General features: G+C 43.7%; 2 protein-coding genes across 12 annotated transcripts in view; one reads left to right on the top strand and one right to left on the bottom strand.

Moving 5' to 3' along the window:
- Positions 1 to 17,620, top strand: part of fmnl3 (formin like 3) — a 130,929-nt gene extending 113,309 nt beyond the window's left edge. For 4 of the 8 annotated variants that reach the window (XR_001729925.2, XR_001729922.2, XR_010003009.1 and 1 more), the window contains 8 exons: positions 113 to 242; positions 2,254 to 2,414; positions 3,325 to 3,426; positions 5,521 to 5,610; positions 6,549 to 6,672; positions 8,509 to 8,624; positions 10,248 to 10,298; positions 10,742 to 17,620. Coding sequence is in view for 3 of the 8 variants with exons in the window: in XM_016991232.2 (XP_016846721.2) it covers positions 113 to 242; positions 2,254 to 2,414; positions 3,325 to 3,426; positions 5,521 to 5,610; positions 6,549 to 6,672; positions 8,509 to 8,600 (699 nt within the window). In the remaining 5 variants the exon portion in view is untranslated. The remainder of the gene's footprint in view (positions 1 to 112; positions 243 to 2,253; positions 2,415 to 3,324; positions 3,427 to 5,520; positions 5,611 to 6,548; positions 6,673 to 8,508; positions 8,625 to 10,247; positions 10,299 to 10,741) is intronic. The other 4 variants (XR_001729923.2, XM_008104036.3, XM_062970890.1 and 1 more) reach the window with 4 other exon arrangements.
- Positions 17,621 to 19,995: 2,375 nt separating this feature from the next.
- prpf40b (pre-mRNA processing factor 40 homolog B) overlaps positions 19,996 to 22,262 on the bottom strand; it is a 32,254-nt gene continuing 29,987 nt past the window's right edge. Inside the window, exons 25-26 of one of the 4 annotated variants that reach the window (XM_062970892.1) lie at positions 20,862 to 20,985; positions 19,996 to 20,689 (exon numbers count right to left, since the gene is read on the bottom strand). In XM_062970892.1, the coding sequence (XP_062826962.1) occupies positions 20,656 to 20,689; positions 20,862 to 20,985 (158 nt within the window). In that variant the 3' untranslated portion in view covers positions 19,996 to 20,655. Of the gene's footprint in view, positions 20,690 to 20,860; positions 20,991 to 22,262 lie in introns of those variants that run through there. The other 3 variants (XM_062970891.1, XR_010003010.1, XM_062970893.1) reach the window with 3 other exon arrangements.

Below are 22,262 nucleotides of genomic sequence, written 5' to 3'. Positions count from 1 at the left end.
AAGAGCTACCTAGGTTCACATATGTATCTGTCTCTTTTGCCTCTTGCCACATTTGTGCAGAACAGTATAATCATGCCTTGACTTCCTTGTTTCTCCACCTCTACCCTGGAAGCTATTGGACACTAAATCAACAGACCGTAAGCTGACACTCCTACATTTCATTGCTATGATGGTGAAAGAAAAATACCCAGAGCTGAGCACCTTCTGGCAGGAACTGCACTTTGTGGAGAAAGCAGCTGCAGGTAGGGCTTCATTTAGCACTAGTCAATTTGGGGAGCAGGGACCATTTGTCACATGGATGAGGAATGGGGAGCAACACCCAGCATCTCTTCCCATTGGGATTTATGGTCCAATAACATCTGGAGGTCTTCATGTTTGCGATTCCTAGTAGAGATCCTTGCTGTATACTCCTGTGATACTGCAGAATCAATCTCTCATATTGCCGTCCAACCTGTCTGTCAGATGTCAAGGAGGTAACATTTAAATGATGTGTGTCTCTGAGTACAGCCCTGACTTCGTATGCAAAAAGTTTTAGCTTCAATTCCTGGCATCTTCAGTTAGAGCAGTGGTTCTCAACCTGTGGGTCCCCAGGTGTTTTGGCCTACAACTCCTATAAATCCAGCCATTTTACCAGCTGTTAGAATTTCTGGGAGTTGAAGGCCAAAACATCTGGGGACCCACAGGTTGAGAACCACTAAGTTAGAGGAATCAGATAGGAGGTAATAGGAAAGGACTGAGACTGTAGGAAGCCATTGCCAGCAAGCGTGACTCCCCAGGGAAATTGGTTCAGTGTTTTGACGTGGTGTAAAGCAGATTTCTAGTTATAGATTGTGCAGTGTTTGGAAGGGAATTCAGTTTGTGCCCAGTAAAGAGGGGCGAAAAAGGAGCTTGGAAAAGTTATCCTTATTGGGATGCCAACTTCTAGCATTCTCCAGCCCGTTTCTGAACCCCATCATTGCATGAGGATTCAGGAAGAAGTAGCCCAAAATGGCTTTTCCTAGCTCTGTTGCAAACAATAGGTACTAACAATAAATGGGCTAGGGAGAAGGAAGCACTGAGGAGGCAGAAAGGTACAATATTGAATAAATGATTGACACTCTGTCTTTAGTCCAGAAGGAAGTCACTCAGACTGCATTCAGAGCAGAGTTGGGGACCCTATGGCCCAGCTGTTGTGAGATTATAGATCTCACCATCCCTGGCTGATGGTCATAATACAAAGGGATCTGCATCTGATGATGTGTACTCCATTAGTCTCCAAATTATGGCAGGAGCCCTTTGATTACAGACTAACATGGCTATGCAATTGAATGCTACCATATTGGTCACAGTTTCTAGCAACATCCTCCAGTAGGGGAAACCTGATCTGAATCTGGTTGCTGCTGCTGCTGTTCCTATAAAACCACATTCTGAAGAATGCTTTGGTTGTGCTGAGTGTAGTAGCTATAGCAAGCTAGCAGTGCTCCCTACTGGAGATTTGCTATGGAGGCACAGAGAAAAGATAGTTGGCTCCCCAGCATAGAACTCTTGAGTCATACCTGGGAGTGTCAGAGAGACCTGGGCCCAATCATAGCTCTTTTCAGCATAAACACAAGATTTTTAAAAGAGTTATGTCATCGCTAACCACTGTACAAGGGAAAGAGCTTTGGACCTCAGCTCCCCAACAATTCCACAAGCATAATCTTCTCCCAGAACCACATGCAGCCTCCTGCCTCATTGATATTCAAGTTTAACAGGACTATGCCATTGAATTCTATTCTTAATGCTACATGCATAACTTTTGTACCAGCCTCCAATTCAGGGGTTGTGAGATTATATTAAAAGCAGACCAAACAAGCCTCAGGTTTCCCTAAAAATGCTCCAAGCGCCAAACACTCCAATTTGCTTTTGCTCATCTTCAGGATCTGGTACAAAAGTTACATTAAGGTATCAGGGATGAACTGGACGCCTCTGAGTACAAGTGTTGCCTACATAGTTTATTTCAGTGCAAGAACTGAATACACTTGAATCCAGTTTTCTTGATTTCAAATTCCAATTTTGCTTTTGCTGTTGCTAAGCTACTGAGGATCAGAAACTTTTCCCATTCTACTGAAATTGATAGTTTTAGTGAATTTTACTGAATTTATTTTCTGCCCACCCTGGCTTAGAGCGCACCTGCAGTGTTTGTCAGCTGTTTTTTTAACCTTGGAACATGGTTGGTACACACCAAACCCAAGATGCCTTCAGATGAATTTAGTGGTTTCCAATGTACTACAGTGTCCTTGGAGAATGTGTTGCTGGATGTCAAAGAACTGGGCCGTGGGATGGAGTTGATCCGACGGGAGTGCAGCTTGCATGAACACAGCATCCTGCGCAGTTTTCTAAGTGCCAATGAGGGGAAGCTGGACCGACTGCAGAAGGACGCCAGGACTGCAGAGGTGAGCAGAGTGGGTGAGAGGGGCCCCTTTTCATTTCCCTGGTACCATCATGTTTCAGCATGCCAGGAGTGACATTGCATTCCTTCCTGCTACCATTTTGCAATATTTTCAGGTCTTTTTATTTTGGGAAGAGTGGGTTTGGGGACTCAGAGCAGTACGAGAAGGAAACCGTCACAGTTGTCTCTGATTTTAGGCAGTTTGATAGATTTTGTGGTAATCCCTTGTACATGATCTTTTAACACAAATTAGTCTGGGGCTTTTGGTAGGAGCTTCAGGAGCCACACTTTGAAGTTCCCTTGCAACCCTTAGGTCACCCTTTTCCCGTAGAGCATGGGCAGAGGAAAGCACTTGAAGTTGTGCTCCATAGTTCCTTCAAAGATACTCACGTGGTATATACTGTGGAATAGCTCACTTTATCAAATTACATCACCCAAAAGCAGTTTTCTCACTGCTGTGCCAACGTCATTCTAAGAGACCTCAGAAGATGTTCTTGGTCCGTGTCTGTCTTAGGAGGCATAGCTTCTTCAATTCCCTGTGCTCTTCAACAGTCATGGAATGACTTTAGGAGAGGATATTGCAGTGTGGTTTTGAGTCCTAGTGGTGATGATGGGGGAGTTGTAATGAAATCCTGCAAAAAGAGCCTTTACCCTACACTCAGCCATTTAGGATTCATGTGCAGCAATGGATGCTTTGTAAACCATTGAGTTCCTTCCTAGTTTCAATGCCTAAGTCTGATGCACAAAGTAAATTGCACACATAGCAGGCTTGAACTTGCATGTAAAAAATCCACCTTGTACAAGGATTGTCGTTTTTCACCCTAAGCCATGAACCTGATAGCTGGTTTTTGCAGCATCCTTGTTTTATCAGAGGCTGAGGTCAGACCCTGTTCACACTGCTTTTCGATTTGCAGGAGGCCTACAACACAGTCGTACGCTACTTTGGTGAGAGCCCCAAGACTACACCACCATCGGTTTTCTTCCCAGTCTTTGCACGCTTCATCAAATCCTACAAGGTGAGTGGGAGCTCAAGATCCCTGACTTTATCCTTTGTGAATCTGGGAACGTGATTGCAAAGCACATCACTATTGAGTTCTTCCTGCTATTGTTCCCAACAGGAAGTAGCTCTGGCTGTGGCTAGGTGTGGCCAGAAAGGGAGAGATTTAGCATTTCCTCTCCACGTGTTCTGTCTATTCTCTTTATCAATCAATTTTTTAATGCTCTGACTAATGGTCATATGCATTTACAGAAACAACATCAAACAAACATCTGTAGAAAACACCGTAAAATCCATTAGTTAAAAGTAGGATGCAAGCAGGATAAAACAGCATGAAAAATATACATTGTGAGGTGAAACAATGTAACCCTCTGTGATTAAATGGGTTAAACCCTTGTGCCAGCAGTCCAAAAGGTCGGTAATTTGAATCCAGAGAGTGGGGTGAGCTCCGACTGTCAGCTCCAGCTCCCCATGCTGGAGAGAAGCCTCCCACAGGATGGTAAAACATCAAACATCCGGGTGTCCCTGGGCAACGTCCTTGCAGGTGGCCAATTCTCTCAGACCAGAAGCAACTTGCAGTTTCTCAAGTTGCTCCTGACATGAAAAAAAGCCCTGACCAATGCACATTCAACACTCTTGGTTGAAACCTGATTCATCTCAAACTCATTTTAAGGTTGTGGTACCTCTAGCAGAACCAAAGAAGCTCCTTAAACAGCTGCATTAACATTTTCTTCATTCCCTTTGCCAGAGGACACTGGCATATGCCTAGGTTTGATTGGTCTCTTACTGAAGGAAGGGTTGTTGGATGGGAAAACTCCTTGGTAGAGCTGTGTGGCTTTCTTCCCTGATGGGTGGTTCAGATGGAGACAGCACTCCAGAATATTTATCCTGGGCAGTGGCACCAGATTGGCTTCTAGGCATCACCTGACTCCTAAGGCTATGGTACTTATGGTCAGTGAGCAATGAGCATCCCAGCTTGAACCATATGTGCTTCTCTTTACTCAATGATCCCATTGCTGTAGAAAATAAGAAATGGGAGGAAAAAAGATGCTGGAAGTGCACGTCTATGTGTAGCACCTCCTCTAAAATGTCCAATCATGATTTGTTTAGCTCTGTTTCTTAGTTTATCTCATGGACGTATTGCTCAGCAAGACTGGGCTGAGTAAGAGGGAGTGGCCAGGAAACAGGAAGGTAGCTTTTTGGACTATAACTCCCCCAAATCTCTCAGTAGACATAAACACTGGCCATGGTGGTTAAGAAAGTTAGGTAGTCATAGTTACTTTTCCCACCTCCGGCCTTGGGTTGTCTGATTTGGACCAGACCTAGAAAAGAGACAAAAAGCTAAATTTCTAGGTTGCAGAAAAGATGCTTGAAGCAAAGCATTTGATTTCTAGAAATAGTTGGCCTATAAACAATGTTTACTAAAAGACTGTATGGATACTCTAGTCCAGGCATGGGCAAACTTTGGCCTTCCAGGTGTTTTGGACTTCAACTCCCATAATTCCTAACAGCTGGTAGGAGTTGTGGGAGTTGAAGTCCAGAACACCTGGAGGGCCAAAGTTTGCCCGTGCCTGCTCTAGTCATATAGGGCTTGTTGCCTTTCTGTGTTGGGGTTCCTTTGTATCTAGATGTATTGGACTACAATCCACATCATTTCCAGCCAATCTGGCTAAGATGATGGGAATTGCAGTTCAACAAATTGTGAAAGGCTCTTTTACATAAAGGACCATATGTATGAGGACAGGAGTATGATCCACTGAGAGTCACTTTCAAAATCTGTGATTCTAAGCAAAGGCAACTGACAAATTGAACTTCATAGCTGGATATCAGTTTTCTGAGTCCTTATCCAGGGATCTTGACTACTTGCCCTTTGTGCAGCTGGGTGAGCTAGTATTTTAGTTGATTGGTGAATTGATAAGGCCAGTAACCCAAGAATTGAGTTTTTGACTTGCATTTAAAAGATCTCAGCTTCATTTTCTTCAAGAGGGATGGAAAAGACAGTACCTCGCAAGCTCTAGCAATGATCTGATTTGTTATAGGACACCTGCATGCTCCACTCCACATGACATTCGGCGCCTGAGTAGGCAATGTCCCCACAACACTTCTCTTTCAGGATGCGGAGCTGGAGAACGATCTGCGCAAGAAGCAGGAACAAGCCCAGAGGGAGCAGGCGCTGGCCCAAGAAGCCAAGAGGCTGGAGAAGGTAAGAGTTGGAGCAGGCTGTTAGAGCAATATCAGACAGCCTTCCCAAACTTGGTGCTTTCCATATGAGGCAAATCCCAGACTCTACGCCCACAAGAGATGGAACATGATGGCAGACATAGATCCAAGCATATGAAAGTTGCCAGGTTGTGGGATACTGATAGAATGAGACCAGAATAGGCTACAACTAAGATGATTTTCAGGTGACATGAGGCAGCTACTTCTATAAGGACGTCTTTACTAATTTTTTTTCTTGGCTATGTCCCTTGATTGGATGAAAACCACATCTAGCAACATAACAGGTACTTCAGAAAAAAAACAAATGGCAAGAATGGTCAGCAGTCTCAACAGTCCATTCCTCTTTTCGTATAGTGTTTCTAATTGTAACCTCTCCTCCTGGACTTCCTTGAGACTTAAAACATTAAAATTACTTCCTTTCCCATATCATTCTTTGTGATATTGGGAAAGAAATCACAAGGCGTGTGTTCCTTTTGTCCTGGAGAACCCTCAGGGAGATAGGGCGGAATATAAATAAAGTGTTATTATTAGTTTTATTGATTTCTTGTTTATGAGGGCCTTGGCCTGCTGCATTCAGAGATGATGATGATAATAATAATTATTTATATCCCGCCCTATCTCCCTATATAGGTAGGAATTTATCTGTAGGTATAGATGCCCCCTCTTGTGTGAGAGACCTATTTCAAAGCCATCTCTCTGTGGTTCTTCTTCCTTCATATATTTACTTTTGTGTATATAGTCCACCTGATTAGACAGTTCTGGTCTCATTGAGCCTGCCTTTGTAGCTCCTGTGGTGTTTCAGGGTTAGAGAGGCCTCTGTACTTGAAGTCTAGGTAACTATTTCTGCCCGAGGGAGGCTTATAGCAATGGGTCTGGGCTGGGCACATTTGTTTTTCCTTCTAATTCCTGACCGGCCCCCAGTTGCCTTTGCAGCGCAACAAGTGGCAGCAGCAAGAATTGATTGCTGAATTGAGACGGCGCCAGGCCAAGGACCACCGGCCTGTTTATGAAGGCAAAGATGGAACCATTGAGGATATAATCACTGGTAAGCCCTTCTCTGAAAGCACCAGATCCTGTCTGATCTTGGAAGATAAGCAGGGTAAGCCCTGAAATTCAAGGGGTTGCCGTAAATTGGCAGGCAACTTGAAGGTACATATACACAGAATCCCACCATTCACTCCCATCATGGAACTTTGGGGAATACTAATTTCCTTTGCTATTTCCAGAGTATCCACCAGAGGTTGCAATTGCAGGAAAAGCAGGATAAGGAGATAATGGCAGCTGCTCTGCTCTCAAGAGGGGCCCCCTGCAGAGCAGCATCAGGTTCTTGCTCACAGCTGTTCCTTGACCTTTCCATCCTTCTGCCTTCAAAAGGAAGGGGGAGGTAGGGGAGCAGATCATGAGCTGGGTGATCATTTGGACCTGAGAACTGTGAGGGTAGCTTCTCAAAACTTTACTGTCATATTCCTGCTCCAAGCATATTCTTGCATCTATGGGGATAAAATCTCCCACCAAGCACACACATTTAAAACCAAAAAATCAGGCTCCAAGGAATGTTGTTTGTTAATTTATTTCCTCTTAACTTCTTCCCAAGATTGGCATTCAAGATGGTATAAAGATTAAACCAGATAAAAGAACATATCAAATATACAAACAGTTAAAATATTCATAATCAATCTATAATTTAGAATTAAATGCATTTTTTTAAAAAAAAACACCCATTCAAATGCAAGGATAATAGAGTCATAGAGTTAGAGAAGGCCACAAGAGCCATCCAGTCTAATTCCAGTCTGCCATTCAGGAACACACAACCTAAGGACTCCCAACAGATGGCCATCCAGCTTCTATTTAAAAACCTCCAGAGAAAGAGACTCCACTACACTCAGAGGCAAAATATTCAACCATTGGCCTTGATAAAATGGCTTAACAGAATTCGATAAAACTACTTTTGATAATCATAATGCCTTGAAATCCCCCTGCCCAAGCTCTGGGCGCTAAGCACAGGGTTGCTGTTGTCTTGCAGGCATCAATGCTCATGTGCTATCCCTGGTGTATGCCTGTCAAAAAGCATTATTAATACCTTAGTAATAGTAGAATCTGCCCTGTTAAAAAAGAGATGAAATAGTAATATCGTTTTTGTTAGTAAATAAAGAAAAAATAATAGCATCTGTTCTATTTTAAAAGACATTCTGTAAGGCAGGGAAATGAACTGTGAGGCTGAAATATTGTTGGACTGCCACTTCTAGCATCTTTGGTCACTGGTTATGCTGACTAGTGCTGCTGGGACTTCCAGTCCAAGAACCCCAGTGCACCCTTAATGTAAGGGAAGAAAATAGACCAGAAGCAAGAGGAAGGAATGACTTTCCCTCTGAGGGGTGGAAATGCAGGCTTGAGCTCAGTATTATCCCCTTTCTCTTAGACCAGTGGTTCTCAACCTGTGGGTCCCAGATGTTTTGCCCTTCAACTCTCAGAAATCCTAACAGCTGGTAAACTGGCTGGGATTTCTGGGAGTTGTAGGCCAAAACACCTGGGGACCCACAAGTTGAGAATCACTGTCTTCGACCAACTGTTGTAGGATGGAAGTTAGGCCTTTGGTTGGTTATTCTGTAGCAGTGGGAATCCCTGATTTGTAGCAGAGCACACTAGCCCTGTAGTCCATGATGCCTTCCCCAGCCTTGAACTTTCTAGATGTGTTGGAATCCAAACTCCCCTGCTGTTATTCAAAGGTATGGCTGTTGTCTATGGTGAGAGAAGCCCATACATATATCTGAAATGCTTTAGGTTGAAGAAGTCTAATTTTTGTCATCATACTTTCTTAAGAAGCTGAGGTTCAAACGATGTGACATGTTTCTGTGTCTTTGTCCCTCCCCACACCCCACAGTGTTGAAGAGCGTCCCCTTCACTGCCCGCACAGCGAAGCGGGGGTCTCGCTTTTTCTGCGAACCGTCCCATCATGACGAGCCCAACTGTTAGCCGGGCTCTCCCTCCCCGTCAAAGGTACCCATGGAATGCCTCTCCCTAGTGTGCATGCAGCTCCAGCCCAGCCTTCCCCTCCTGCATGCCTTGCTATCCATTCCCTTCCCATGGGCTCAGGGCTTCTCAACCTCTTCTCTGAGGACTGATCCTTCCACTGTCTCGTCAAGAGAATTTCCGTCTGGACAGACGTCAGTGTCCAGTTGGTTTCTTCCTCAAGAGTTGTGGTGCCTGCAGTTGCTTCTATGCGCTGCTGCTTTGAGCTGGCAATCTTCAACCTAGTTGTGTGACCAAGCACACAATGAGAGACATTTCAATTACTATATTAAGCAGTGGGTTTTAGCAGGAATGGCTTTCCCCCGCCCTTCTGTGAGATGCTCACTTGCCAAAATTCTCCCTTTTCCCAGCATTCCCTAAAGACCTCAGGAACTCTGAGTCTCCCTTAATGTCTGGTCAGCCCAGCATACTTCATATAATAAATAATAAATTTTTCTTTATATCCCGCTTTTATCCCTAAACGGGACCCATTGATTCATTTAATCAATAATACGTTTTAAAAGATTTCTCTGCTAACATGCAGAATAGAAACCTGTCAGTAATTTTAAAGAAAAGCAGACAATTCAGTGCTGAAAAAAAGAGGAGAAAGCCATTCAGTCGTCCTGTATCTTGTTCAAAGCTCTTCCTCTCCACTGTTGAGAATCCCTGCATGGACCCTTGGTTTTTGCATGATTGGCAGTGAGGACATCTGGTCTCAGTTTGCATGCACCATTTCGCAATTGGTTTATGGGGTTACCTTATCACACTAATGCAGTAGAGTAGCCTACTAAACCCTAAGAGTGATGGTGATGGTGACGGTGGTGGTGGGTATCAACTGGTTTGCTGCCACTTGAAATCTCAGTAGATGTGATTTTCTTGGCTTACATTGGATGGAATTAGGCAAGGTGCTGACTGATCCCACTCTGCAATTTGGGGATGGGTAATGCTGACTTACATTATAGGGTTATCATAAGGACGGCTGATATAATATTGAACATAAAGTACAAGTAAGATCCATTGGACTCAATTACATATCAGGTACAATACAGTGCCATGCATTTAAATGGTACTGTACCTAAAAACACATCAGGCAGAAGAAACTGTTTTGGCATGCCTTAACTATTTCTGCAGTGCTTTTTTGTGTGCTTGAAACAAACAAAGGCCAAAGTGTTAAAAGTGTTCCAGCTCTGCTGTTTTGATACAGTACAAGAAGCACTTTTTTCCTTAGAGAAAGCAAGAACTCCCTTGTGCAGACAGCATGGCCAGAGCTGATCCTCTATGAAATGTTTGAGGCCAATGGGAATCAGAGTAATCAAAATCCTAGCATCTGTGAACCTGGAGGTGGATGGGAATCAAATAGTGCTTCTGATCAACATCATTAACTGTGAGAAACAAAATGAGCCTACTTCACAGGAGCAAAGCATTGGGTGTGGGGTTTAGTGGAAAGCACTCAAAACAATCAGCCCATTCCCCAATGTTTAGTGCTGCCTCTGATAACTAGGCAAAGTATCCAGTGACATTTTCCCAAGGTCTTCAGTCTCCTGGAACAAAAGCTTCCTCTCCAAAAATAACCTTGATTTGGCCTAATTTTTGTCTTTATCTCCCCCGTAGCAGCAAGAACCATCTGCCTCTAGTTCTCTCTCAATTCATCTGCAGGAGAGGGTAAGAAACCGTTCTCTGAAGCCTTGGAGACTTTAACCTCTGCTTTGCTGCTTCTGCCTAAGTGGGAGATACTGACCCAAACTCTGCAGTTACTGGACGCAGCAATTGCTGGCTGATCGCTCACTGGCTCTCTTTGGTGGGGAAAGATGGTTCCCTTTGTTTCTAATCAGCCACATTAAGTGTACTTAAATGAGGTGGCTCAACTGTTCATTTCGCAAAGTAAAGGTGGGTTTGCCTAGAAAATGGGGGTGCAGAGAGAAGGAGTGGCCTGGGTGCACTGTTAAAGGTGTCCTGGGGTAGGGAGAACAGTTGTGGTGCCTTCCACCCCTCTCTCCTATCAAACTGCATTTGATGAACAAATTTGCTATATTTCCACTGCTTCTGCGTTCATTCCCTAGTGACTCTGTACTCCTGTCCTGACCAGTTGTTTCTTTCTTCCTCAGAGTCCTGTATGCCCTGCTTTTCCAGCTGGCTAATGCTGCATCCAAGGCCCAGTCCATGTTCTCTTTTGCCAAAGAAAAAACAGTCATCCATTCCAAGAATTTTTTCCCGAATGGAAAAACCAAAGGGACAATTAGGAAGTGCCTTACTGCGACAGTATTATTTTTATTCTCTTATTATTTAAGGTGTATTTTTAATCTGTACATATATGACCATTCCTATCAACCCTTGTTCCTGCTATCCCTTACTGAGTCAGCTCTGAAAGACGAGACTGTCCTTTGGCTTTTTGGAAGTGCCTTTGGCCAGCAGGAAGCTGACCTCTCCCTTCTGTGAGTGTCAGTCCTTTGCGTTGTCAGACCAGAATTGCACTTTGACCTTTTCCATAATGTGTCTTTAAGTGGATAGAGACATGGTGAACTGTTTCAGTAGCAGCTGACATCGGGATTGGGTTCTAGTCTTGTGGACTAACTGCTGTTTTTCAAGAGACATCTTCAGCAATACTGTGGCCTCCTCAGAACAGGCCATGTTCTATCCCTGAAGAATTTAAAAGTGAGGCTCTGAAAAACCACTGAAACCTTTCTTCAAAAACAAAAAAAAACAAGCCTTCAGACCAACTGCACAATATAATTCTGATATTGGCAACTGCAGGAAAATGACCATGGGGGGTGAATCCTAGATAATTGCTAGAGAGATCACTTCTGGCAGTGCCCAAGAAATGCATGAACATGTACACACTATCATTACTGTTACTATTTTTCAAAGGACCAAATTTTGCTTCCAACTCATCTGGGTTTTTTTTTAAGCTACAACTCTCCTCAGTTACTGGACCAAAGATGCTGCAAGACTCTCCAGACCAAATCTAGGACAGCTGCCAAGTGTCTCATTGAAGCCCTCTGCCACTCCCACCCTGAAAAAACACCAGTAGTTCTATTTGGATGCTATCCTCAGGTAGGATATTCCAATGTCAAAGACATTTGACACTTGAGTTGGAAAACGTTGATCTTAGACTAAGAATTCTCCCCGTGAACCTAGATGCTCCAAAGCAGGTCACAAAAACAGCAAGTGAGATGTTTGCACAATTAGAGCTGTGTTGAGTGCATTCATGGCCTACAGAGAAGATGGACACAGGACAAGTGGAGTAACCAAATGACATCTCATACCACTAGTTAGAAACCACTGGGCAGCAGCTTTTCCAAGTCCCTGCCTTGTTTGAAATGAATGGAATGAAGTCCTTTCTGTTTCATTGAGTCTTGCACTGTAATATTTCTCAGTAGATCTTATCTCGTAATTCAGATATTCTCCACTCTTCCATTTGGAAGGTTGCCCCAAATCTGCTACCGTATCTTACTATATGGGAAGACTACCTCTGCCTCCTTTACCATTTACCACTGTTGCTCCACTGATGTCTAAAGTTTGGCCTACAACTTTGGCCATGATGTTTCTTCAGACAATCAGAACAAGAAAACTTGCTTTACCTTCTTTTAACTTGCTTGGATTTTTCTTCTCTACCTGACCAAAGATTTTTACTTGTGATGTATTAAAACTGCAGAAACCATAAGGATGAAGCCATTGGACAATGAAAGAAGGACTGCTTCTTCTTCAGTTGTTTTTAATTCAGGGAAGTTACAAGTTCTGCTCCAATCACCTTGGGATTTTAAGCTACTTCTCTGGAACCAGGAATCAATCAGATTGGCCTTCCGAAAGCTGGTGCCCTCCAGATATTTTGAGCTATAACTCCCACCAGTCCCTAAAACACAGTCATTAGTCAGGAATGACTGGAGTCATAATTCAATACCACATGTCAGATCATGGGTTGACCTGGCAAAACACTCCCTAGGTAAAACTGGCATTAATAAGGTATTGTGATGTTATCTTTATTCTTACATTAAATTCTGAATGCAGAACCATATTTTTTTGCAAAGCCAGTCAAGGTGAGGAAGACCTTTTTTAAACAGACTATTGACTTTCCCTTCTGTGTGGTCACTAGGGACCAAGGGGTTTTGCTCCCTTTCATACCAGAATACTCCACTGTGACTTTGCTATAAAAAATTAAAAACCATCAGAAGAGTAATCAGGATTGCCAAAGAACTGTGCCTTCTGAATATAAACAATGCCAAAAGATTACGTTGATTGTAGTTGGAAACTGGAAGCCTTATGATTGATACCAACTAATCCCAGGAAAATGTCTTTCTTTGGATTAGGCCTCTCTGTTGAGCTGGGACTGGTGGAATTGAAACTTCATTAAATACACCCTGGGGTGAAGGCCTATGATTCAGGGGAGCTCCGTGGCTCTGGCCGAACACAGCCTCTCTGTGATGTAGAACATTGTTTCATCTCCTTCAGCCTGCCCTTTGGGTTATTGGTTGGAAGGTCTAACATCTTGGGATTTGCTATACATTATTAATGAGGTTTAGAGTATGAAAAGATAGGCATGACAAAGTCAGGAGAGATCAACAGCTGCCTGCATAGGAGAGAAATAACTGTTAAAATGAGGCATTGCTACGGATGGGAGCATGTGCTTGTCCAGATTTTGTTGGACTTCAGCATCCATGATCCCTCACTGTGTGGCAAAGATAGCTACCGATAAATGAGTCAAGTCATCCAACGACATCTTAAAGGTCACAAATTCACACACGTGCTGTCATATAGCACATGACAATGGATTTGACTGCAGGCCACCATATCTTTTAAAGTGCTGGGAGTGAGGGCAAATGATTCCACTTGGCATCAGGAACCTAAGCAACATGTACAGAGCCACACACTCGCTGTCCAGGTAGGTTAGGCAAGTTGGGAGAAACAACTAGGTACAAGCCATTTTAAGCAGATCTCATGTCTTTTGCCAAATGGTTATCATCTTGTAGATGGACAGGGGCTTAGTTAAATGTGTGCCTGATTACCTCAAAATTAGAACGATGCCTTTCCAGGAACATGGAAGTAAAAAAGGTTCTGCTCCCACTTGTAGGTGAAGACTTGGGTGACTTACTTGCTATTTGAAAGCAGGGGATGAGGTGCCACTATGAAACAGTGCATGTGTATAATTGGGAGAGACAGATTAGTATATGGCATCTATTTGGCAGTATGCTTAAAATAGAGGGCAGAAATGTGGGGAATTACGAGAACTGGAAAGTATGTGCAGCCTAGAAAGAGAAAGCAGGTGTGAGACATATTTTGTTGAATACAAATTTAATTATAGTTACAGGATGCTATTAATATCCTTGAGTTCTCAGCCATAAATATTTTAAGTCCAGTTGATTTCATTGTGCTGCTTCTGAATTACTAAACTAGGAATCTAGCCTTGCATTTGGAACCCAATTAAGTTGAATTTCACATATTTCTTAGTAAAGTATTAAGGAAGCCTGGGATAGGAATGATGCACCGAAGGCCATACCAGACAACCTAGGGGGGGCTGTTGCAGAAGATTCTTGGTAGTCAGACCCAAGGAGTCATTTGTGGAATTGTGTTGTCGAAGGCTTGTGGAATTGTGAGTCAACACTTAAATTGCATTGATTAAATGGTCCTATTCAAGTGGGTGCTAACAATGGGATTTGCTCCCAGTTTATCTTACAGATTTCATTGGGCATATGTTATCACCAAATAACATGGGAGAACCTATGGGAGATGCAACCTTTTGGCCTCTGGACCTCATCCGAAGGATTGTCTTGGGGCACACATAACACTAACAATAACTGATGAGCAAAAAAAAAAATCCATACAATTTTTTTGTGATATCTGCTACTACAGATAAGCAAAAATAAGCCCTCAAATAATAATCCTAATTATACACCACCCCAATTGGAGGGTCTCTTAAAATCTTCAATTAGGTTTTCTGGTTGAACTGTTAGCATTTGTAATGTGAATTATGGATAATATTCCAATATCTGTAGACATAACATACTCTGATTATTCCATTCCATTGTTCCAAGTTTGCGCTCAAGAACCACACAATCAGTTACCCCCCAAAAAAAGCCTTATAAAGTTTTAACTAAGTTTACAATTTTGTGCTGGGTTGCATTTATAGACATCTTGGGCCACATGTAGCCCATGATTATAATCTAAAATAAAACATTTTGTTGGCCTCTTTTTCTGCATTCAGCTGTTACACTGAGATACCATTGGGCTAAGTTCTCATTTAGTCCTGACTAGGGTAGATATATTTATTTATATTTTGAACCAAAATAGATTTATTACAATCAACAACAACAATATTGTAAATTCTGTCACAGTACTAAAACGTACCCATCTGAAAGAATAAAGAAAAAAGTAGAACTTCAGGTGTGAACTCAAAACATGTCTACAAAATGTAAGAAACATGTCTAAAACATGTTTCCTACAACCAACAACAACTTCGTAACAAGCTCGGGAAGCTGCCCTGGGTTTCATAAACCTGCCCACTGAATGGGCTTCTTCCCAGAACTCTGCAGAATCTCATTGGCCATAGTGAAGTGCCAGTAGCATATAAATGTAGCCATGAGCTCCATGAAGCATGGCTTCACAAACTGGCCAAGGCCAGATTCCACCAACACTTGGTTAGGGATGCGGTCAACGAAGCGCATCAACAGCCTCATCTGAGCAGCCATCCTGTTTCTCCTCATGCGGGCCTGTTGTTTCAGGGTGAGCTCAGTGGTTGGTGCTGCAGCCACCATGGCTCTTGCACGCTGCCCACTGAATGGACTACTTCCCAGAACTGTACAGAATCTCATTGGCCACAGCAAAGTGCCCGTAGCACATAAAGGTAGCGTTTCTTGAGGTGACGGGAATCTCCAGGACCTAGTGCCCCACCCTGTCTATGCGTCTGCCCTTTTCGCGGGCCCTGGGACCCAAGAAAGAAGATGAGGTTTTCAACACTCTCTTTTGAGGCATGATATATCGGTATCTGTGAATTGCTCCCATCCTTTCCCTGGTTTGGAGCAGAGCTCATACTTCCATACTGTGAGGACCTCATTTAGTAGAAGAACCCTTTTTTCGGCCCATTTCATGAAGTCTCCGTTGAAGTCCCTTGGAAACCCTGGAAAGCTTATTTCCAATTCTGTGAACATACACAAGCTGGACAGTATGCCTTTCTGGAAGCTGAAGGCTAGGCCATGGTCGAAAACGGAAGATGAGGTCTCCTCACCCAAGATGACCACTTTGATTTCATTGGGCCCAGCTGAACATCTCCGCCAATAGTATCACTATGTTGTGCATCCGCTCACGCACAACAAATACCATGAGCACAGTGAAGTATGGCTTTGCAAACTGGCCAAGGCCAGACGCCACCAGCATCTGGTTTGGGATGCGGTCAGCGAAGCGCATCAACAGCCTCATCTGAGCAGCCGTCCTGTTTCTCCTCATGCGGGCCTGTTGTTTCAGGGTGAGTGTGGTGGTTGGTGCTGCAGCCACCACAGCCCTTGCACGGGGCTCCGCCTCGACACTTCCCTGGGATTCCACTGATTGGCTCCCCGAGGAACCTTGCTCCTCGAAGCTCGATACTGACATGGTGATGTCACTGGGGAATGTGCTCTCTACATGCCTTGCCTCCACTGTGTCTACTGAACAATCTCGAAGGCACCTATTTATTTGTATGATTTATTAAACAACTTATTGAATGGGTTGTTAGGATTGTGGGAGTTGGGAGTCCACCTGGAGGGCCGAAGTTTGCCCATGCCTGATCAAGTGACACTGGTCAAGTGTCTTGGCTTCTTGCTTTGCACACCCAAGGCACAAAAGACATTAAGAAATGTTTTCTTAATCTAGGGTTGAAATGTAAGCTCTACATCTAAGAGACAATATTAACTGAATGATGAACAGTAATTTAATGCTAATTATAAAGACTGTGGAAGCTGAGCTTCATTAGCGTCATTGGCTTCTGAAGCAAACACTATTCCGTTTCTGCAGTAAGCAAAAGGGACCAACCATCCTCTCCCCAAAGGACCTTAGCCGCAGAGGATGGGCAAGGCTCCATCCAAGCAGGCAGGACTTTCCTGGTGTTGCCTCTGGGCAGTTTACAATGTATCCATTCCAGTGTAATCCCCTTTTTTGTCTCTGTGTGTAGTTAGATGTAACTTTTTTGTATGTGAAGTATTATGGAGTATATTGCAAGCCAGTGCCTCCTTTCCCCACCCAACCTTCCTTGAACTGTACAGAATTTCTACTAATGGGAGAAAAAGGGTGGGTGGAATAAAACAAAAATGAGGATCTAACATAACGTTTTGCTTGTTTGAAAAGAAAGAATTGCCTAATAATCCAGTGGTTCTCAACCTGTGGGCTGCAGCCCACTGCTGTGCCGCAAGACCTAAAATAAGGCCCGTGAGACATGCAGATAAAATCGGCTCTAGATTATTAAATATGGTTGCAGATGATGACTAATGGCACATCTTATGTATTAGAAACTAGAGCTGATGTGGTCTATCCAATTCCATTTTCTGAATCGGCACCCCAAATAATCAAACCAAATCTAAAGTTGACCAAAAACTGATTCATAGCCCTTTTGGTATTAATGTTGGAGAGTGATCCCCAGTCAAAGTGGTTCCTGGTCAAAAAAAGGTTGGGAACCACTGCTCTAACCCAAGTCATGCAGAAGTGAAGGGAGGTTTTGCGAACACACATTCAAAGGAGCCCATGGTTGCAGTGTAGTGTGACTTGCAGCAGCAATGAAAAACATCCCTCCTCATAGTTAATTTACACTAGTTTGGGAGAATGCATATCTGCCCAGTCTACACGCATGGAACACTCTTCCTCTTGTATCCACTTGTCTTGTATTTTTTAAAAAGAGAACTGCCAGGACCGCCCAGGTTTTTCAAAGTCTGGCAAGAATTGTATTTTAAACCCCTGGCCACAAGACCTATATTTTGGTCTATTTTACTGCAGTTTTATTTCCCATGAAATAAAATGATGTGATGCTGCCTTTTGGATCCATAAACCTCTATAGCCATCCGTATTAAGAGCAGGGTGGGTCCACTGCAGGCTTGTTGGTTTTCCTTTGCGTTTTAAAAAGCTGTATTCTGCGACATGTACATATGTGGCTAAATGGTTCTTCAGCTGTTGAGAAAAAGGAGACAACTACATGAAGAACCAGGACACTGAAAGGGGTTGAAAAGTTGGGGCAGCTGCTGTACTTTTTGAGTTTCTGCATCCAGACCAAAAGCTATCATTGGACAGGGTCATCCTAACATGTTTGTCAGGCAGGTGTTAACAACTTCACAAGAGACTGATCATGAAAATAAGACCGCGATCCTTACCTCAGCAAATGGAGTTGTATCAATATAATATCTCATGTGCAAGTACTGTACCAACAGCCTAGACTGCTCTCATTTGGCATTTCTGCTTTAAAGAGATCCATTTTTTAAAAGACTTAACCAACAGGATCTCTAAAATTTTAAACTTAAAGCGAGCCCAGTAAAAGGCAGACAAGTTATTTGCTTTCCTTGAGATTACGGAAAACCTGATCAGATCCATTTTTAGTTTCTGAAAGCTTTATCAGAAGAAATACTTGTGTTTCCAAACTCAGGAAATACATTAAAAGTATGACTTTCATCAACATAAAATAAGCAGCTGGAAAAAGAAGCAAGCAGGCTAAGCCCTGCAGTTTGCTTACTTTACGGATATCATTTAAAGTACAATTTAACACATAGATATGCTGACCTGGTTTGCACACTATAGTAAGCCAAGGTTCCTTCATCCCCAGGTTTTTTCGGAGTGAGCTGGCTGCTGGTGCATTTCATTTGGGGGCAGTAGAGTCCTTTGGTCTGTAGCTGGTGTGGGCAATTGTGGCATTCAGACAACATTCCCATCATTGTTTTTGCACTTTAAGGAGCCCTTTTTACCACCCAAAGATTTCCCTCTTAATATTCCAGGAAGCTAATTTAAGACAGAAAGACTGGTGATTGGGAGGAATGGTCCCCAGATCCAGGTTGACCTTGGTTAGATGGGTTAATTCAGTAGCATCCAGAACCTAGCTTCCCCCCCCCCCCCCCCAAATAGACAAACTTACACCAAACCCATGGAGTAACTGGGTGAGAAACCACAGGGCTGGGTACTGTCAGGTTTGCATGTCATACTAATCAAGGAACTGGCAATTGTGGAGGGTCCAGGGTCTACAGCCAAAGCATTTTGTGTCCCCCCACAGTGTTATCCCTGCAGGCTGCAGCTACCATTTCCCACAGCAAAAGGGATCATATGGTTGCTCTCAGTATTCTAAATTTTCTTTATAAAGACTTTAAAATATAGTGAGATGAAACAGCATTTAAATCAAGACTTGCCTGCATCTACGAGTTCCTGTTTTTTAAGAATTTGGATAAAGGCTCATGAGGGGGCATGGGATGGGACATGCTCTCAATGATTTGTTCATCTGCTTCTAATGCAAGTTACTCAGCCTCAAAAGGCTACTAATCTCCTTTAATACAACTTGGCTAAATGTTAGTGGCAAAAAGACAGCTGTGTCTTCTGGGATGATGTGGCCTTTAGTATTCTCTTCCAACCCCTGCAATATCCAAAGTCTCTCATTACCATAAAGCTGCTAAATTCCCATGCCCATTGCATCACTGATGGGAGAGTGGAGCATAGGTGGCATTGAATTGTGCCTGGCTATGACTCTGTAGTCGGATGTGAAATTCTGCTGTGCTTCAAAGGACCTCTTTGAGTCTTAGATGATGTAACCATTCTGCTTCTGGCTACAGGGACACAGCCAGACACTTCTCTATTTTCCACATCTTCAAACATGAACAGCTGTGATGCTGATGGGGCAATCCCATGGTAGTTTGAATGTGCCGTGTATAATCTCAGCTATCTGAAAACATAAGTAATGTACAGTGTATACATCCATATATACCAGGCATGGGCAAGCTTTGGCCCTCCAGGTGTTTTGGACAATAACTCGCACAATTCCTAACAGCCGATAGGCTGTTGGGGATTGTGGAAGTTGAAGTCCAAACACCTGGAGTGCCAAAGTTTGCCATGCCTGATATACTATACCCAATATGATTTTGCTTTTTGCTTATTTTACTGTAAGCACACTCACATTCCATATACCTTTCCTTTTCCTTTGTGATATGAATATCCTTACACCTGAGCAGGGACCTATACCAAGGTTCTGTTCTTCATTACAAGAATGTGGGGGGAGAGGAGGGGACAAGATGCAGCCTTAAATCCAGCTACTATCTGATACACATTACGAAGCACTGCTGAAATTCCTCTAAAATTAACAATGAAGGGAGGTACCCTCTTTCTTTGGAACTGATCTTAACATTTAAACCAACCCTCTGCCAGAGGCCAAAGAACAGCCCTTCAAGTCCAGGTTTATTATAAATATCTTTAAAAATTCCATTGAAATCCTCCAACATACAAGGGATACTGCAACCAGGAAAAAGTATCCATTCAAGGAGAACAAACCTTCAAGAAGAGGATCAGTGCCCCAGGCCAAGCCAGACTTTGACAGAGCAAGACTGGAACTGTAAACTTGCTGGTCGCTGCTGTTCTGGTTCAAAGCCAGAGGCTCCAGTCTCAGGCAGTCCAGTCAACGCAATGGTATTTCCAGAGCTGGATATGAAATGTGGAGATGATGTCCAGGTCTAGACTGGTGATTACAATCCTCCATGTCGCCACTTTGCGCAGGCAGGGGAGGCAAATAGAGGCCATCCCCATCAATGGGACCAGGCTGCTGCCCACTCAGAACCAAAGGACCCTGCTTCAAGGTGGGCTTGCGGCCCAACTGCACAAGGATCCCAACTGAGATGGATGCACTCTTGGCCTGGATGGTGTTAAGGCCCCAACACAAAAACAAAACAATGGAAGGCAGGGCCTTATGCAGGAACAAGAACCTACTGGGTTTCACGTATGAGGGGGATGGGGAGTGTGAAGCGCCTCCAAGGAGGCAGTGGTTGTTACTGGTCACCCAGTTGCTGTAGCAGAGTCCGCCGGCGCCGTTCCAGCTCCCCTTCACTCAGCTCCTCGCTCTCTGAGGTGTCCCAGCCGCTCTGATTGGGGGGGGGGGGAGATAAGTGTAAATGAGAAAACATCCCAAGGCATCACCCATCCCATTGAGTCCCATTCATCCTTATTTCTCCTGCCTTCCCGCAAATATGTTTCCCCTCCTCATAGCAGCCTGATCCCACTGCCTCCCCATCCACAATTCCTGGAGAATCTCACCCGCTCCCGCCTGGCGCCCCGGGGAGGGGAGCGGCCTCTTCCCTCAGGTCGCGGAGGGGCCTTCTCTCTCTCCCACTCCTCGGGTCGGCTTGGCTCTTTCTTGTGTTCCGCTTCACTTTCAGGGCTGTTCTGTAAAAGAAACTGCTTGCAACTTTGGAAGCCACAGGACTGGAGGGCACAGTATGGCGGCTAGTGGCCCAACCAGCACAGCAGTAGCCAGCCTGTCACACCCAAGTAAGTAGAGCAGAACAGGAGGAAAACCTAAGCCACCCTGGTGGCCTCCAGGTATGAATCCCACCATCCCCTGCTGCCATAGCTTAGTAGTAGGCAGGACAATAGGGATTTTTTTAAAAAAAGGTGTTGTGGCTGGAGGACACTGAATTGGGTAAAGGACAAGGATGAAGATCACAACCAAACTCACAAAGACCTTGATTGTAGTGATCAGATTCTGGTACTGAGAAAAGCTGAAGTTGACATCTTTATGCAAAACCATCTGTGTTTACATCCTGCAAATTCAGTTGGATCCCCCCACCTTTAAAATAGGGACGGACAACACAAAGCTCTTGGCCACACACAACTTCCCAAAGCTGGTTTTGCAGCTGCTGGCTCCCCAAAAGTGTAACTTTCAAATGGAGGGAGGGATGCAAAAGGCAGAGAGAAAGGGAAAGAAAAAAATGTCGCCTTTTTTGAAAACTGGAATAATGCATTAACTTTTCAAGGGATTGCAGGTCCCTTTCCCCATAGTGTTCAATATTTTTAAAAATCTCTTATTCAAAATTAGAAGTGGACTTCTGGACACTTCCATTTTCATTTTTAAACACTGGCACTCCATGTGCCTCTTGTCATCCAGACCAAGTGTCCAAGAAAGTGAAAAATGACAAGACAAACCTGCTGAAGCTGCCCAACCCTGATGAAAAGGATGTCAGTTTGTGTAAAGCAGGCCTGCACAACCTATGGTCCTCCAGATGTTTGGGCCTCCAACTCCCAGAAGCTCTAGCCAAGCTTATTCAATGGTCAGGAATTCTGGGAGCTAAAGTCCAAAACATCTGCAGGTTGAAAAGGCCTAGTGTAAAGTATTCACACACTATTTTTCAAATATGGAATTCTTGGTGACTTACAAGAGCAATGGCATAAAATACAAACAATAAGGAATGGTCATCATAACAATATTTGACATTGTAAAACAGCAAGTCTTGTGCACTACGATCATGCTCTCCCTTCTCTGCTCATACCTGCCCCAAGGAATGAGTGATCACATGGCTCTGCTCTCTTTGGCAGACAGCTTGTATTACCTGGACATGATAGATCTGATTATCCAGGAAGCCCACATCCCTAAAGGATTCCCCATTTTGTTCAGGTTCCTCCATCAAAGGAAGTATGCTTTGCCTTTCCTCTCTCCCT

The sequence above is a fragment of the Anolis carolinensis genome, chromosome 2, assembly GCF_035594765.1.
Source record: "Anolis carolinensis isolate JA03-04 chromosome 2, rAnoCar3.1.pri, whole genome shotgun sequence".
Taxonomy (NCBI): domain Eukaryota; kingdom Metazoa; phylum Chordata; class Lepidosauria; order Squamata; family Dactyloidae; genus Anolis; species Anolis carolinensis.
The sequence above is the reverse complement of the archived record's forward strand: the minus strand, read 5'-3'. Positions and strand labels throughout refer to the sequence as shown.